Genomic DNA, 16,251 nt, shown 5'->3' with positions numbered 1-16,251 from the left:
TGCAGAGACAGTGTTTCCAGCGTAACCAGGCTGGGGAAGGTTCTAGAGAAGCTCACAGTGCTGCGTATGCATGTGGGCAGTGAAGCAGGGAGCAGGGGAGAGCTGGAATGTACAGATGATATTAAACAGTATGGGGCCACAAAGGACCCAGTGATGAAAGAGATGGCAGTTTCACATTTTAGAAGACATATTAACAAGAGGTTTTGGTTGTCATCACTCCTGAGGTTACTAATCTCTGATTGGTAGAAATGGACTTGCATTCTGTTTTACTAAATCACATTCCATTTTTGAAATGCTACACATACAGTTCCCTTACCAGCAACTTGGGTGAAGAGCAGAGAATTAGAGATTCTCACAGGAATCACAGGCTTTGCTGTGCTTGTCTGCCATAGACACCTAAGGGAAAACATCTCCTAATCGCAAAACAAGGGGTGGGAGAAGGAGGTATTCTCCCCACTTGGGATGCCAAACAGGCTGCCTAGTCTCGCTGACAGACACTGTCAGTGTTTCTCCTAAAGGTAACCAAATATACATCAAAGGCCTTGGTTTTTGAGAATGAGCTCCAAGATACAGAACAGAGAAACTACGAAATAATCCTACTCAAACCTTTCCTCCTCTACATCCCAACTCCCCAGTCCACAATAGCTTGTATGAGTAAGAGAGAAAATTTCCTGTTCTCTAATTAAGAACATGACAGAAATTCCAATGTGTTCTAAAACAAAACAAAGAAAGATTGCAGGTGCACATATCATTTCACTTCTCAATTCCAGATGTTGTAATAAATGCTTACTTGTTAAGTACTAAACCTTGCCAAATTTTGCTAATTGAGAATTAATAATTTGGACACGGACTATATTCAGTGGCTAAATTACAAGCTGACAAAAATGTTATTCATAAAGAAAAGATGTGGTACACGAAAATAATATTGTCAAGACTTCCAGATGCACAGGTAAGCAAGTAATCAACATTTGGATAAAATTGAAACAAAATTGTATCTTTCTTTTTGTTAAAGTAATTCCCTAATACCAACAAAAATCTCTTATAGAAAACAAAATTGCAATTATAGTAATACTCAGCATGATTCTCAAATTAAGAATTCCAAAATAATGGCCATTTATCTGGTTTCCGGTACTCTCCCACTCAGCAATTCGTTTCCATTAATACCCACTAGTAATGATATCATGCAAAAAAGAACTCACTTCTAATGTAAGTTTCTGATTCAGGGAAATGTCTGCAGCCATTCTGCCACAAAGTAAGACATTTTAGAATAAATGGTGGTGTCTTGTTTTTCCATTAGTCTTTACTAATGCAGCGAAACATAATTGCTTTTAGATTTAACAAGATTCTATTTATCTTTTATATTAATGCTGAGTCCCAGAAGGGCTGGCTGCAGACAGTAGTGTCAAAATGAACATGAAGGTATAAGGAATATTCTTCATGTAGATTTAGAGAAAGAAATGTTGAATGACAATATATATTCTTGTAAAAAATGCACATAAAATATATAAAAGCTTATGGACTGACTTTGTAAAATATATTCAAGTAATTACAGACTTTATATTTCAAATTTTCAGTGGATGAATGGAAGTTTCAGTTTATTTACTTTCACTAAAATTCTATTCTATTCCACATAAAAATGACTCTATTTATTTAAATAAAATATTTTGTTCTCCTAAAGGAGACTCAGTTTGAATACAGGTGGCTGTCAGTTCTAATACTACAGAAGCTCATTTTTAACCTGATTATCTGGAAAAGATAAATCACAAAGAAAATAAACATAAATTCTGCTGGAGAGGAAATATATGAAAACAGGAAGCAAAAGCTGGATAGGGTGTTTTTTTGTTTGTTGTTTTTTGTTTTTTTTTTTTTTTGGAATGAAAAATGCAGGCAGAGTTCCAAAAGGTAGCCACAAAAGACAGTGGCTTTACTTCAGATCAAGGTCATCTAGAAAGCCAGCTGAGGCTCAGCTCACGGGCCCTGCAGGGAGTGTGCTATGTTCACCTAGATGATGCCTTATACTATGGTGGGCATTACAGCTGAGGCACAGCCTTCCTCCTCCTGATGGAGGTGGAAGGACTTCTGCATTCTGCTTTATTCAGGAGGATAAAGCATTCCTAGACATGCTAGAAATAACTCAAGAAAAAGACAGAGATTCTAGCAGAGTAAGAAAGAGAGTTTCAAAAGGACTATATTCACAGGAAAATTCTATTCAGCAAGGTCTTCTAGATCCAGAATGAGGATGAGATGAATACGATTCTGTACACGGTCCTTTGTCCAAAAGGGAGGTTAGAGTTCTTGATCAGCTGCCCCATGGAAATATAATGTGGGCCAAAACACAAATGACATATGTAATTTAAAATTTCCCAGTGGCCACGTGCTATAGCTTGGAAGTGTGGCCCTGCCCAAATCTCATGTTGAACTGTAATCCCCAATGTTGGAGGAGGGGCCTGGTGGGAGGTGATTAGGTCATGGGAATGCATTTCTCATGAATGGTCATTTCTCATGAATGTTTTAGCACAATCCTCTTGGTACTGTCCTCACGACAGTGAGTTCTCACAAGATCTGGTGGTTTAAAAGTGTATGGCATCTACCCCTGCCTCTTGCTCCTGCCCTGGCCATGTGAGGTGCCTTCTCCCACTTTGTCTTCCACCATGATTTAAGTTTCCTGAGGCCTCCCCAGAAGCCAAGCAGATGACAGCATCATGCTTACTGTATAGCCTGCAGGACCATGAGAATTAAACCTCTTTTCTTTATAAATTATCCAGTCTCAGGAATTTCTTTATAGGAACACAAGAATGGACTACACCACGATAAAGAGTTCAAAAAAAGAGGTGAAATTTTAATAATACATAACATACCTAAAATATTATTTCAACATGTAACAATATAAAAAGTGATTAATGAGATATTTTACCTTTTATTTCTAGACTGTCTTTGGAATTCTGTATGTAGCACAAATCAATCCACACTAGCCATACCACAAAGACTTAACAGCTACAGTGGCTAACGGTTACCACGTTTGACAGTGCAGGTCTAGATGCCCAAGTTTTTTGCTTTGTCTTTAAAGTCCAGTAATTTCATTAGAACATATCTTGGTGTTGCTCATTATAGGTCACTATTTTCAGATACACAGTGTGCTATTTTAATTTATAATTTCAACTTCTGTTTCTTTGCATTTTCATGAAATTTTCCTTGACATTGTCTATAGTATTTGTCCCATTCTCTAGTTTTATTTTTTCCTCAGGGACTCTTTATTGGTAGACTGAATTATCTTTGCCTGTCTTCAGTATTTATCACTTAACCTTAAGTCTTTTTGTTCTTACTGCTTTGCGATTTTTACAATTTTCCTCCTGCTCCCCTTCTATCCCTCTTACCAACATTATCTTTGTGTATATTTGTTCCTTGTCTTCCTTCAGCTTCAGTCTTCAATTCTGAAATGAGCTTTTATTTATAAATTCTTCCTGAAGCCTGTCACCTAATTTGAGATTTTCAAATTCTGATTTCTTATATCACTTTTTAAAGATGTCTTATAGCTCCTTCTGAAACTGGAAATTACAGTTGTAATCTATTGTGTAGGTGTGTCTTTGTGGTATGTCTGCTTCTTACTCACTTTTTCTTAAAACTTATTATGGATTTAACCTTGCTCGCTTTTTAGGTGAAATGACCATTATTGAACTCTTAGAGCTCCCTCTTCTGCTGTTTACATTTGGTATGAAAAATATGGCAGCTTGCTTTCTGAGATTTCCTGGCTCAGCTCCTCCCTGGTGTTATCTGGACTTGTTTCTTTTGTTTCTATTGTCCCTGTCTCATTCAGGCTTTCTTCTGCTCCCAGCAGTGTCTCCTCAGTGGAGACAGGAGGCCTGGCTGCTCCACAGTGTGAGTTCCCAGGGGTAGCTGGGCTGCCCAGCCTCTCACACCTAACTTCAGGTCCTGGGCCCACTCAGAGCAGCCTGTTGGCCTTTCCAGTGAATGCCAACTGGCTATCTTGGAGTTCCCCTGGCCTCAAGTCTGCCAGATGGCCACTTGCTCCCCTCTGCTTTCTCTCACACAGACGCTGATATCACCCTGCGGCTATCAGTGTTTTATTTTCCCATTAATTTGTGTCTTGGGGCTCTTAGGACTACCTTTGTCACTAAGTTTTGTTGTAAATATTGTCTGTGGGTTTTTGGTTTTGTGACCTAGTTGTTCTGCTTTTATGGGAGGACTAGGTAGGTTGAAACATTATGCTGCCACTGCCACCACATTCCCAGAATCTTCTAACCACAAAATTTTCACGTATTGGTGTTATACATGTTTTATGCATCAACCTTACATTGCCCAGGACAATGGGGTCAGGGTTAGAGTCACAAATAGATCAATAGTGTCTGGCCCTCGATAGCATACACACCATCAGTTTCAGAATGAATGCCATATGACTGGTATAAAAATTAACAAGAAAGAACTTTCTCATATCTTGGGTCTCATAATCTCTGAGGGTTACAACTTAATTCAATGAAGAGTGACTGAGGCTGGGTGCAGTGGCTCACACCTTTAATCACAGCAATTTGGGAGGCTGAGGTGGATGGATCACTTGAGGTCAGGAGTTCGAGACCAGCCTGGCCACCATGGTAAAACCCCGCCTCTATTAAACATATAAAAATTAGCTGGCAATGGTGACAATGTGCCTGTAGCCCCAGCTACTTGGGAGGCTGAGGCAGGAGAATCACTTGAACCTGCGAGCACCCAGGAGGCAGAGGCTGTAGTAAGCTGAGATCCTGCCACTGCACACCAGCCTGGGTGACAGAGCGAGACTCTGCCTCAAAAAAAAAAAAGAAAAAAAAAAAGAGTAACTGAGTACCAATTACACGAGACAGTCTTCTAGATGCATCAAGATGACTAAGACCTGACCATAACTTCAAGGAGATTGTGAGTCTGCATATTTAAAGAAATAATTAGGCCAGGTGTGGTGGCTCACACTTGTAAGCCCAGCACTTTGGGAGGCCAAGGCAGGTGGATCACGAGGTCAGGAGCTCAAGACCAGCCTGGCCAAGAAGATGAAACCCCATCTTTACTAAAAATACAAAAATTAGCCAAGCGTGGTAGCAGGTGCCTGTAATCCCAGCTACTTGGGAGGCTGAGGCAGAGAATTGCTTGAACCTGGGAGGCGGAGGTTGCAGTGAGCCGAGATCGTGCCACTGTACTCCAGCCTAGGCAACAGAGCGAAACTCTGTCTCAAAAAAAAAAAAGAGATAATTAAAATGCCACATGCTATGTGCAAAACAGGAACAGGTGTAAAACAAAAAATAGCACACCGCAGGAAAATTTAGCTTCTGAGGAGGTACAGATGAGGGTGGAAACAGCAGCAATAATCATGACCATAAGCCCCCTAAGCCAGAAACGGTGTGGATAACATGAGAGAAAACAACCTCTTCGTTTCATTTAAAAAGAATTGTTTAAAACCCTAATGGATATTAGATTACAAAGGATAAAAATCAAAATTTGTTTAAAGTAAAAAACCATCCTCCAATAATTCCCAGCTAGGTTATCTCACTTCTTATCTGCATATTCAGACCTATGAGACAACATTAAATCAATATTTTTATTACTTGTACCTCTGTCATATATGTTTATAGATATATTTTATTGAGAAATGCAATTATAAAACGTATCAATCTCCTCAGAATCATTCAGTAAGCCCTTATTTATATCTTCCCCAAATTTTCTTTAAATTACAAATTTCATAAAACACAATTTTCAGGTCTTCTGATTTTAAAAGAAACCACTATTTTTCTCTCCCACTGTAACTAAATATAATACTAATATTAATAATAGCTCCCATTTAATGAACATTACAATGCTGTGAGGCAGTATGCTAAATATTTACATGCAATATCGCTTTTCACCACAACAACCCTATGGTTATTTTAGAGAGGGAAGGAGGCTCAGAGGTGTTAAGTAACTTGACTAAAGTCACTTAAGTGGAAGATAAGAGAAGTAGGAATCTGAAGTCCTATTTTTCCCAACTATAAGTCACTCTAGAAAATGTAAGTCAGGGCCGGGTACGGTGGCTCACACCTGTAATCCCAGCACGTTGGGAGGCCAAGGTGGGAGGATTTCTTGAGCCCAGTTCAACACCAGCCTGGGCAACACAGGGAGACCATATCTTTACAAAAAATTAAAAAATTAGCCAGGCATGGTGGTGCACACCTGTAGTCCCAGCTACTTAGAAGGCTGAGGTGGGAGGATCGCTTTGGCCCAGGAGGCTGAGGTTGCAGTAAGGTGTGATTACGCCACTGCACTAAAGCCTCGGCAAACAGCAAGATCCTATGCCAAAAGAAGGAGGGGGAGGGGGAGGGGGGGAGTAAGGGGGAAGGGGGAGGGGAAGGGGAAGGGGAAGAATATAAGAATACAGAGATGCTTAGATTCAAAGCACACTGCAGTTGGCAAGAACAGAAGTGGGGGCTCTCTGGTGATTCTGCTGCATGCAGTCAGGGTGCCCCAAGCCCCTCTCTTGAATTTGCAGTGCTACTGCAAGGGCTAAAGCACTGCAGTACACAGAACTTGCACTGCCTTTTCCCCCCATTTCTTATCCCCTTATTGGTCCCCAAATGTCCATTAGCTAAATGTTACCCAGATTTCTTTATTGAAGTTAAATAAGGTGACATCCCATAGATCTTAGCTTCTATAATTCTTAAAGAAACAAACAAAAATGTGTGTCAAGCAATTTACAAAAAAGAACAATTACATTTCACTGTCTTATATTCATTTATGAAAACGCATTGAGGGCCCTTTATGATAGATAGTGTCTTGTTCCCAAGAGATTCTGGCCCCTTAGTTACCAGATATTAGTATTTTATAATCAACTGGATGTAATGCCCACAGACTTTTCAATAAGTTTGGACATTTTGTCAGCATGACCACTTATCACTGAAAATACACTTGGAAATAACAGCACTTCAACAGCTTCAGGGCTGTGTTACAAAGCAGACACATTAAAGTAAAACTGACTTCACAGTGCTTTACATTAGCAAATTATGGAGAAGACCTGATACATGAAGTGAAATTGAAAAGAATGGCTAATGGACAAAATAACAAAAACATTCAAATCAGACAGGAGCTGAACAGTACACACAGGCCAAAAACCACTGAAAACAAATTTAGTTTGCAATTTAATTCTGTATTTTATAATCAATATTCAGCAAACTATTGTCAATTAAACGACAAAACTAAGCTGATATGATTATCTCATCTACCAAATTTTAGCACTCCTGAAACAGCACTTATGAGGAATATTTAGCGAGTATATTACAGCACATTGCTTAGACAAAAGAAAATGAAAGGCTGCCAATGACCTGCTAATCACAAGGTTCAAACCAAATGTTACACTTTATTTTATAAATATAAAACTACCTTGTTGCATCAACTAAACTTAAGTTAAACACTAAAAAATAGCAAACAAGGGCTTTTCTTCTTTTTAAAAGGGCTGAAAGAAGCATAATCTAAGTTTGGTTCCCTTTCCTTAGAAACAATTCCAAAGGTCATCCAAGGCAACCAGGTTCTATAAATTCTCTAAAAATGTGGAGGAGAAGCAATGAAGAAAAGCTCTCAATCTCAGGATAAAGCAAGTGAAAATACAATTTCTAACTCTCCAAATGAGATATTTCTCTGAACCAAAATAAAAAAACAAATCTACTGCATTTCCATTTCATCTGGCAGTTCCTAGAAAAGGTGAGCAGCTATCATCACTGATATAGAAAAACGGTCTTCAGATTCTACAGCATTTCTGCAGGGGTTTGTATCCGAATGTCTGGAACAAGGCTCTGTAAACAAAGGCCAGGGGCTGGGTAGAGGAAACACGGGAAGCACTGTGTGACACCGTGATTACAAGCAACAACTTTACAGCTAGGCACACCTAAGTGCAAAAACTGCCTTCTTTGTTTACGAATAATCTTGAGCAGGTTACCTGACCCTTCTGAACATCAGCTTCTTCACCTACACCATGGGGATGGTAGCCGCTACCCACTTGCATACTGGGAAGATTAGATGACATTCTGTTTGCAATGTATTCAGCACTGTGCTTGGTGGTGGTTGTTATATAAGGAACAATATATATTTGTTACTTCAGGTGCTTCAGATTTCTTACCATTACTTATTATGGAGACACTTCATTAATTCTACTCCTAACAACAAAAACCTGAGTCTACAGTACTGAGCGGGGAAACAGTTGTTACATCTCTCCCAAAAGGAGGAATGAATAGATGAACAGATACGTAATAAAGCAAATATAGTAAAATCTTAACTGCAGAATCTTGGAGGTTCTATTCACTACAAAGTTCTTTTCTTTAAGGAAAATTTCATAACAAAATGTTAGAAAAAAATTCAATGCAGAACAGATTATTACAGAGATTTATACTGAACTATCTATAACAGAACAGAAAACCATACATACCTAGACCCTCAAGTAAAAACATCTTGAAGAATGCCAGCTGTCATCATCTCTATCGAGACTCAGACTAAGAGATGAAACCACATCACTCCTGGGCACACACACACAAAGATTCCACTACTGTAACCCATATAGCTGAATCAAAATGGTAACAGGTGGATAAAGAGAGATACTTAGGTCTAGGAAAGAATTATCTCACAACTCTCCTCCACTAGGAAAACAGATCATCAATTTTCAGGTCATTGTTTTTTCAGTCAATTAAGAGACTGAAAAAAGAATGATGTGCTAAATTCTAAGACCACAGTATATGATCAACGAAGATACAGACAATACTGAAAGTAAAAAAGATTTCCCTTCTTTTCTCTTCCATTTCTTCCTGACTTGTCATTCTATATAGATTCTCATATAATTGTTTAATCTCAGTTAAACAAAATTCCATATGAAATTAAGACCAAGAAGTCAATCATTAATTCCTTGCATGTAAGTCAACTACCCCTGGCAGAAAACTCCCAGAAAATGACACACAACCATTGGTTTCATTTCCCAACATCATGATGTCAGCTCTCCAACTACCATACCACAGAGATCATGGAAGACTTTGGTGAAAAGTACCAGAGGCTCAGGGAGTCCTGTGAGAATACAAGAGATGCAAGTGAAGTTAAAATATGGATGCTAGGCACAAACCATAATCTATTTTTAACAATGCAATTTGAAAGAAAACATGATGTCCCAAAAGCCCTATGTACAGAGAATCTCTTCATGTGTTGGTGATTGGCCAAGAAGCTTAATCTTCATTATATTATTATTATTTTTCATTTAACAGAATAAATCAACAGCCTATGTGATAGGAATAACTTTTGTGCTATTTTTGAGAGTCTGAGTTGTAACAGAAAGAGTTATAAAAAATTGGCTTCTAAGAAATGTACAGACATACGTATTTCTTTAATCTTAATGCCATTTTCACCTCATTTACCAAAGAACAGTGGCTCACACTATTCAGGGCTAAAGGAAATTGTAATCCAGACCTCCTAATATTTCCCTTTCTGTTATCCTACTCAAGGACTCTTACCCAAACTATTTTGCCTCCTGCTGTGAAGATGGCTTATATTCTTAAAGGTTTACTCTTAAGAGGGGAAAAAATGGTACTTAACCATTAACCATAGTAGTAAAATGTCAGTAATGTGATACTGTTAGTACCCACATATGGTCTATTTCACGTAAATTACAGTACAGATGAACTACACTGTAATAATGTGATCCCAGGGTTCTAGGCTAATAGGGTCACCACTGAGCCAGCTATCAGCAGTCACACAGTTGGGATGAAAGTCTGCATGGTGATAATAACCATCATGGTTTAGTGAGCATCTACTATGTACCAAGTACCATGTTAGGCACATTTCTTATGCCATGTCTAATTCCCACACCCATCCTGAAAGATAGACATTATCACCTCCATTTAACAGGTGAGAAAACGATGGTCAAGAAAGTTAAGTAACCTCATCAAGATCACACACTTCAGCAAACTTCCTTGCCTCCCTGGAAGCTTTCTGGTGGTTCTTTAGAGTTAGATTCTATCCATTTTTAACGCTATAGTAGTAAGATCCTGGACAAGTCATTTACCTCCTAAGCCTCAATTTCTTCATCTATAGAATAAAAAGCAAACTACCTGCACTTAAAGAGTTCCTGTGAGGATAAAGTGAGTTACTGCAGTTTATGTAAGCAGCACAATGCCCTCCACCTAGTACACGATCAGTAAGTATCAACTAAGGAAAGAAGATGACAATTGCTACATTTTTATACCCCTCTGGCAATTAAAAATATCCAAATACTAATCTCTCAGGACATTGCATTGAGATGTTGAGAGGCTTTTGTTTTTCTTTTTATTTTCTGGTAGGCAAGGAAAGAAGAAAAAGATATTGAAACAATTATCTATATAATCTAGTCATAAATCTTGTCTCTTATCTTGATCCTCAGTTTTTCTCAGCACTACTACATTCTTCATATACCTACTGTCCATACACTAAGCAATCTGAACTATGTAGTTATCCTCCTAAAGTTAAAAAAAATTAAAACTCTACCACCAATTTCTGACTTCAAGTACAAAATAGCCCAGATTTAAATGTTATAACCACATTAGCCATGTGGGTAATGTATGTCTTTCTATTTACAGAAATATAGTCATGTGCAAATAATTTATTTCAACTTCACCTTGGCAGAATAACCCATCAAATTGATATTACCCATCCACCAAGCAAATGGGCAAATGAACTTTTCAGCTGACTCATAATATGGCAATTTTTTTTCTCAGAATAATTTTTTCAAACTAAATTATAAAAGTCATGGTACATCATCCAGGGCATACTTCTCCTGAATAGCTGTTTCCCAGAGTCACCGATTCATTCAACTCAATATTAAGCACCTTCTATGCACAAGTATTGTGCCAGGTCCTCAAGATACAAATGGTGAGCAAAAACAGACCCTGTGTGTGCTCAAAAGGAGGTGACAGTCAGGTAGAAAAGACAGAAATGCATCAAATAATCACAGGATCACTGGCACCCGTGACAAGTGCTAGAAAGGGGAGGAGGCCTGCAGTGTTGTAGTGCCTAAAATGGGAAGACCTGACTCAGTCAGGGAGGTCCAGTGGCTTTCCCAGTGCTTTCCCTGGAAAGCAACACTCAAGCCAAAGAATGTGCTAGACAAGGGGAAGGAGAGGCATAGACAGGTAAAAGGTCAGTGTGGCTGCAGCACAGAGACCAAGGAGAAGCTTGGCGTAAGCTACAGCTGGAGAGGCGGGTAGGGGCCAACACAGATCCCCGTGATCCACTGAGGAGTTCCATCTGCACTCTGAGAACGATGTGGAGGAACTGAAGGATGATGACAAGATCTGATCTGTATTTTGACAGCAGTGGGGACAGCAGATGAGAGTAATTCACAGTGGAAGAAGATAAACCAGTTAGGAGGCTGCTGCAGGGGTCCAGGCAAAAGACTATGGCAGTCTGGGAGAGATTAATGAAGATCAAAATTTTGAATGAAGTTTTACATCCACAGAAGGCAAGTGTTGGAGCCATACCTATTTCAACATATCGACTTGGCAAATCCCTCATTTCACTGGCATGCCGTTCCTTCACTGAGCATACCTGGAAAATAAGTTCGCAGGTTATTTTATTCATTTGATGGAAAATTCTTCATAACATTTTATTCAATATATGGTATCTTTGTTAAATTAACCTTGTAGCACTGCAGATGGAGCACAATCTACCCTATGACTTAAATGACAGAAATTAATATAAATGACATATAGCAATCACTATATTCACCAACATTATTCCTCAATAAAGCCTTATTCACATAAGTTCAGCTTTCCTGGTGAGACTGAACCTGAAGTCAAGTACTAATCCAAGTACAACTTCTGTCAGTGATCAGAGATTTTTCCTTTTTCTTTTATATAGTGTTCTTTTATAGCTGCTACCATAACTATAACTATGGTATGGAAAATTCTAAAATATAGAAAAACTCAAAGGGGAAAACAAGCATTAGTCACTGTACCAGCACAAAGAGAACACCATTAATAATCTTCGTTTTTATGAAAGCTACTTTTATTAACCTAACAATTTAATACAAGTAATTCAATATGTTATTTAAAGATTCTTCTACAACATAATTCTGTAAAGTCGTTATAACACAGTGAGCCCTCCATATCCATGGGTTTTGCATCCATGAATTCTACATTCATGGATTTAACCAAACAAAGATCAGAAATATTCAGGAAAAAAAAAATTCCACAAAATTCCAAAAAGCAAAACTTGACCTTGCTGTACACCAACTACTTCATTAAGTCTATGCAAATGCAGTGATGTGTAGGCATTGTATCAGGTGTTATAAGTAATCTACAGATGATTTAAAGTATACAGGAGGATGTGCATAGGTTATATGCAAATACTACATCATTTTATATATGCAAATGTTACATCATTTATATAAGCATCAGAGGAGCCCAGGATCCACAGGGGTACTGGAACCAATTCCCCACAGACACTGAGGGATGACTGCCTTTTATTACATGAATGTACTATACTTAATCAACCCCCTTTGGGGACATATTTTTTTGTTTTTATATCTATTGTAAGCAATAGTGCAAACAACATACTTATATATAAAACTTTAGGACTTTTGTTTACTTAGGATAAATTCCTAGAAGTAGAATTGATACCAATGGGTACATAAAATTTTGTAAGGTTTTGTTTTTTAATATATGTAGTATACTGAGTTGCTGCCCAGCAACACTGCAGCAACTCAGTGAATGCAGAGTGCCCACTTTCCCTAACGCGGGGCTTGAACCCATGGCTGCAGAGGTAGAAGCCTCCACATAGAAGTGACCGGCTATCTTCTTCCTTGATTGCTTTTTGCCATTTGTCTCTTGTCCGCTTCATATAACTGCCTGTCCACTTCTACAATTTTCTTCCCTTCTGGTAGACTTTTGAGCTTATAAGTTATCCACTCTTCTTCCCACACTTACTAGGGAAACTACTAAATCATCTAACGGCACATTCCACAATGCCAAATGGACAACTGTTTTAATGTGCTGATATAAGTACATGAGGAACAGTCTTTCAAATGGTTTGAAGTATAATAAAAAAGCAAATGTAACCGCAATATTAGTGAACACTTTTTGGGCAGTTACTGGCACTGCTCCTGAGTTAAGGCCTTTGTGAAACAGTTATCATTATTTTCTTAAGATTATGGTGCAGTGGGGGAGACACAAAAATAAGGCACTTTACTGAAGTGTGACAGGGAAGTACAGAGCAGGGGCATCTCCTGCTAGGGCAGGAAGACTTCCTGGAAGAAGTGACATGTAAGTTGAAGCAGGAGAGACAGCACAGGGGAACAGGGTGATATGACAGCATAGGGCCTTCAACTGGAAGCTCAATCGGACAGAAATGAAGAGCATGGGGGAAGAAGGGGACAGAGTTGAGGCTGGAGAGGAATGGAGAGGCAGATCACACAGAACCTTGGAAGTCATGTTTACGATCAGTTATCCTATGGGCAAGGAGGGGACTGACCTCATCCGACCTGCGCTTAGATTATTCTAGCTATACTGTTTAGGATAGGTTTGGGGGAGTAAAACCAGCACCAAAAAGACCTGACAGGAAGATGAAGTGCAGAGATTTGAGAGACATTGACAGAACTTGAGGGCTGACAGTCTTCCAACACTCAGACACCCCTGAAAGACAATGTTATTATGTTTAATCTAGAGAAGAGAACACTGAAGCACTGTGAGTGATGCCAGACTGCCTGGCCAGAGCTGGAATTCACACCAAGGCCTGACTGGTATCTCTCTGGTCATGCCACAGCTTGAGGACAAGGATGCATTGCACTATTGGTAGCTGGGCACGGCTCTACGGCACTACTCAGCTCTGTAGTCTGGGCTCACCCAGCACCAGTCTCATAGGTACGAAGTGGCAGGTAAAGGTGGGTGAATAGGTAAGTGCTACCCTGAGCTCATGTCTTGCATAAGCACAAATCAATGATTATAAGAGCCCTTTACCACTGATAGGTGGGTTCTTGTCCATGAACTCTAATCTGCTTCCTCCACTTCTCCACTTGGGTGGATAACAGGCATCTCTCAAGTAGACACACCTAAAACCAACTCTTGCCTTTTTCACTCTAAACATGCTCTATCAACAGTCTTTCCCATTTCAGCAAAAGGTAGCTTCACCTTCCAGTATGTTAGGTGACTGTGATCTTACACCCCACATCCAACTGTCAACAAATACTGCAGAGTCTACCATCAAAATATATCCAGGATCTGGTCATTTCTCACCAGGTGCATTACACTGACCTGAGACAACATTATTTTTTATGGAGATGACTGCAGTAGCCTACTTGGTCTCCCCTCTTGACTGTCCCTGTGCTGTTTAGCTCCACACAGCAACCAGAGATCCTTCCAAAATACAAGTTAGATCACTTAACTGACTCCACAACAGCTCAAAGCCCTGTGCTGGCTTCCTACCTCACTCAAATTAAAAGCCAAAGACTTCTCAAGGGCCTCTGGGCTCCAACATCATCTGCTCCTCCACCGCACCCTCCCCCACCCCCACTTACATCCCTCTCCTCCACATCTGCTCCACTCACTCTGACACAAACAGCTTCCTTGCTGTTCCTCAAAAGCACACCAATCACACTCCTGCTTCAAGAATTTTTGCACTCCTGCTCCTTCTGCTAACACCCCCTACCCCAGGCCCCCATAGAGCTGCATTACTTTTCTCTCCAGATCTCTGACCAAACAACGTATTAGTTATTGGACAGGCCATCCCTGGACCACCCTATATTAAATGGTACCTACCCCAATCCCTTTTCCTGTTATCCTGTTAAAGTGTTCTCCTTTTTATTTGCCACCTTCAACATGCTATACTTACTTGTTTTTGTCCACTTTCCTCACTAGAACATAAATTTCCCAAGGGAAGGAACTCATTCATTTGTCTATTTGTGTTCTGCAACACTAGAACACTGCCTGGCACACTGCAGGCACCTGGTAAACGTTTGTTGGGCAAATGAATGAATGAAGTAAATGGTAAGCTCCAATTGCACACTTTATTATACTGTTTCTGGTTGCTTCTCCCCAACAAGGTTGCTGTCTCTCCGAAGAAAGACCATGTCCTTATCTCCTCTTCCTTCAACAGAACTCACTAAGAGTCTACACTGAGAAGTGCTCAACATATAGAACTGAGTTTGAAGAAAAGGAACCTCCAATAAAATGAAATATTTGACATAAAAATTGTATAGAAGCTGGATCTTAACTTGGACAGAAAGGGTATATATTTCCCACGGCTGCTATAACAGACTGCCACACTTGGTGGTTTAAAACAAGAGATGTATTCTCTTACAGTTCTGCAGGCCAGAAGTCTGAAATCGGGTTCACTGGGCTAAAATCAAGGTGTTGGCCAGGCTATACTTCCTCTGGAGGCTCTAGGGGACAATCTGCTGTCTCCTCCAGCTTTCTGGTGGCTGCCAGCATTCACTGGCCACCTCACTCCAATTTCTGCTTCCACAGTGGTACTGCCTTCTCCTCCTCTCTTCCATGTTGGCATCTCCCTCTGCCTCCCTCTCATAAAGATAAATGTGATTGCATTTAGGGCCCACCCAGATAATGCAGGTTAATTCCTCATCTCAAGATCCTTAACTTAATCATATCTTTTGCTAAATAAAGTAATATTTACCTTTTTGTCATATAAAGAAACATTTACAGGTTCTAGGAATTAGGGCTTGCTATCCTTGGGGCCATTATTCAGCATACCAGAGAAAGAATTTCTGGTAGTAATGAGTAAACTTGTTACATATTCCTACAGGCTAATTTTCCTTGTCTTTCACCATAAGAAAAGAAAATCAGAACTTTAAAACTAACAAGCCACCTGGTCCATTTAAGGGATTTTTAAAATACTAAGAATACAAATTTATTGGATGAGTAACCACACACATGGGACAGGGAGCCCAGGGAATCCCTTTTTCCATCCTACGCTATAGGCATAGCTTCCTTCCTGTTACCCTAAATATAAATCAGGTTGTGTTCATGTAACACATGAAGAAAAAAGAACCTGAATGATAACAACATAAGGGCTGGGAGGGCCTGAAGTGTAACAATGTTTGTTTTGCTAATAACAATCATTACATTAATAATTTTCCACTTTCCCTTTCCAGAGAAGAGTAAATTTTAAATAGCCATGTCCCCTTCATGACATTGCTAGAACTTTATATAATAATGACAGCTAACATTTATTAGGCAATTACATCAGATTCTATGCAAAACTCTTTACATGCATTAGCTCATT

At 39.4% G+C, this 16,251-nt stretch overlaps 1 protein-coding gene across 2 annotated transcripts in view; it reads right to left on the bottom strand.

Moving 5' to 3' along the window:
- The window catches only part of VPS41 (VPS41 subunit of HOPS complex), a 187,746-nt gene that overhangs the window by 52,798 nt on the left and 118,697 nt on the right, over positions 1-16,251 (bottom strand). For both annotated transcript variants that reach the window (XM_054494781.2, XM_063667379.1), the window contains one exon: positions 11,496-11,562. In XM_054494781.2, the coding sequence (XP_054350756.1) occupies positions 11,496-11,562 (67 nt within the window). The remainder of the gene's footprint in view (positions 1-11,495; positions 11,563-16,251) is intronic.

Source organism: Pongo pygmaeus, chromosome 6 (assembly GCF_028885625.2).
Source record: "Pongo pygmaeus isolate AG05252 chromosome 6, NHGRI_mPonPyg2-v2.0_pri, whole genome shotgun sequence".
In the NCBI taxonomy this organism is placed as follows: Eukaryota; Metazoa; Chordata; class Mammalia; order Primates; family Hominidae; genus Pongo; species Pongo pygmaeus.
Note: the sequence above shows the minus strand (reverse complement) of the source record. Positions and strands in the feature narration are given on the sequence as shown.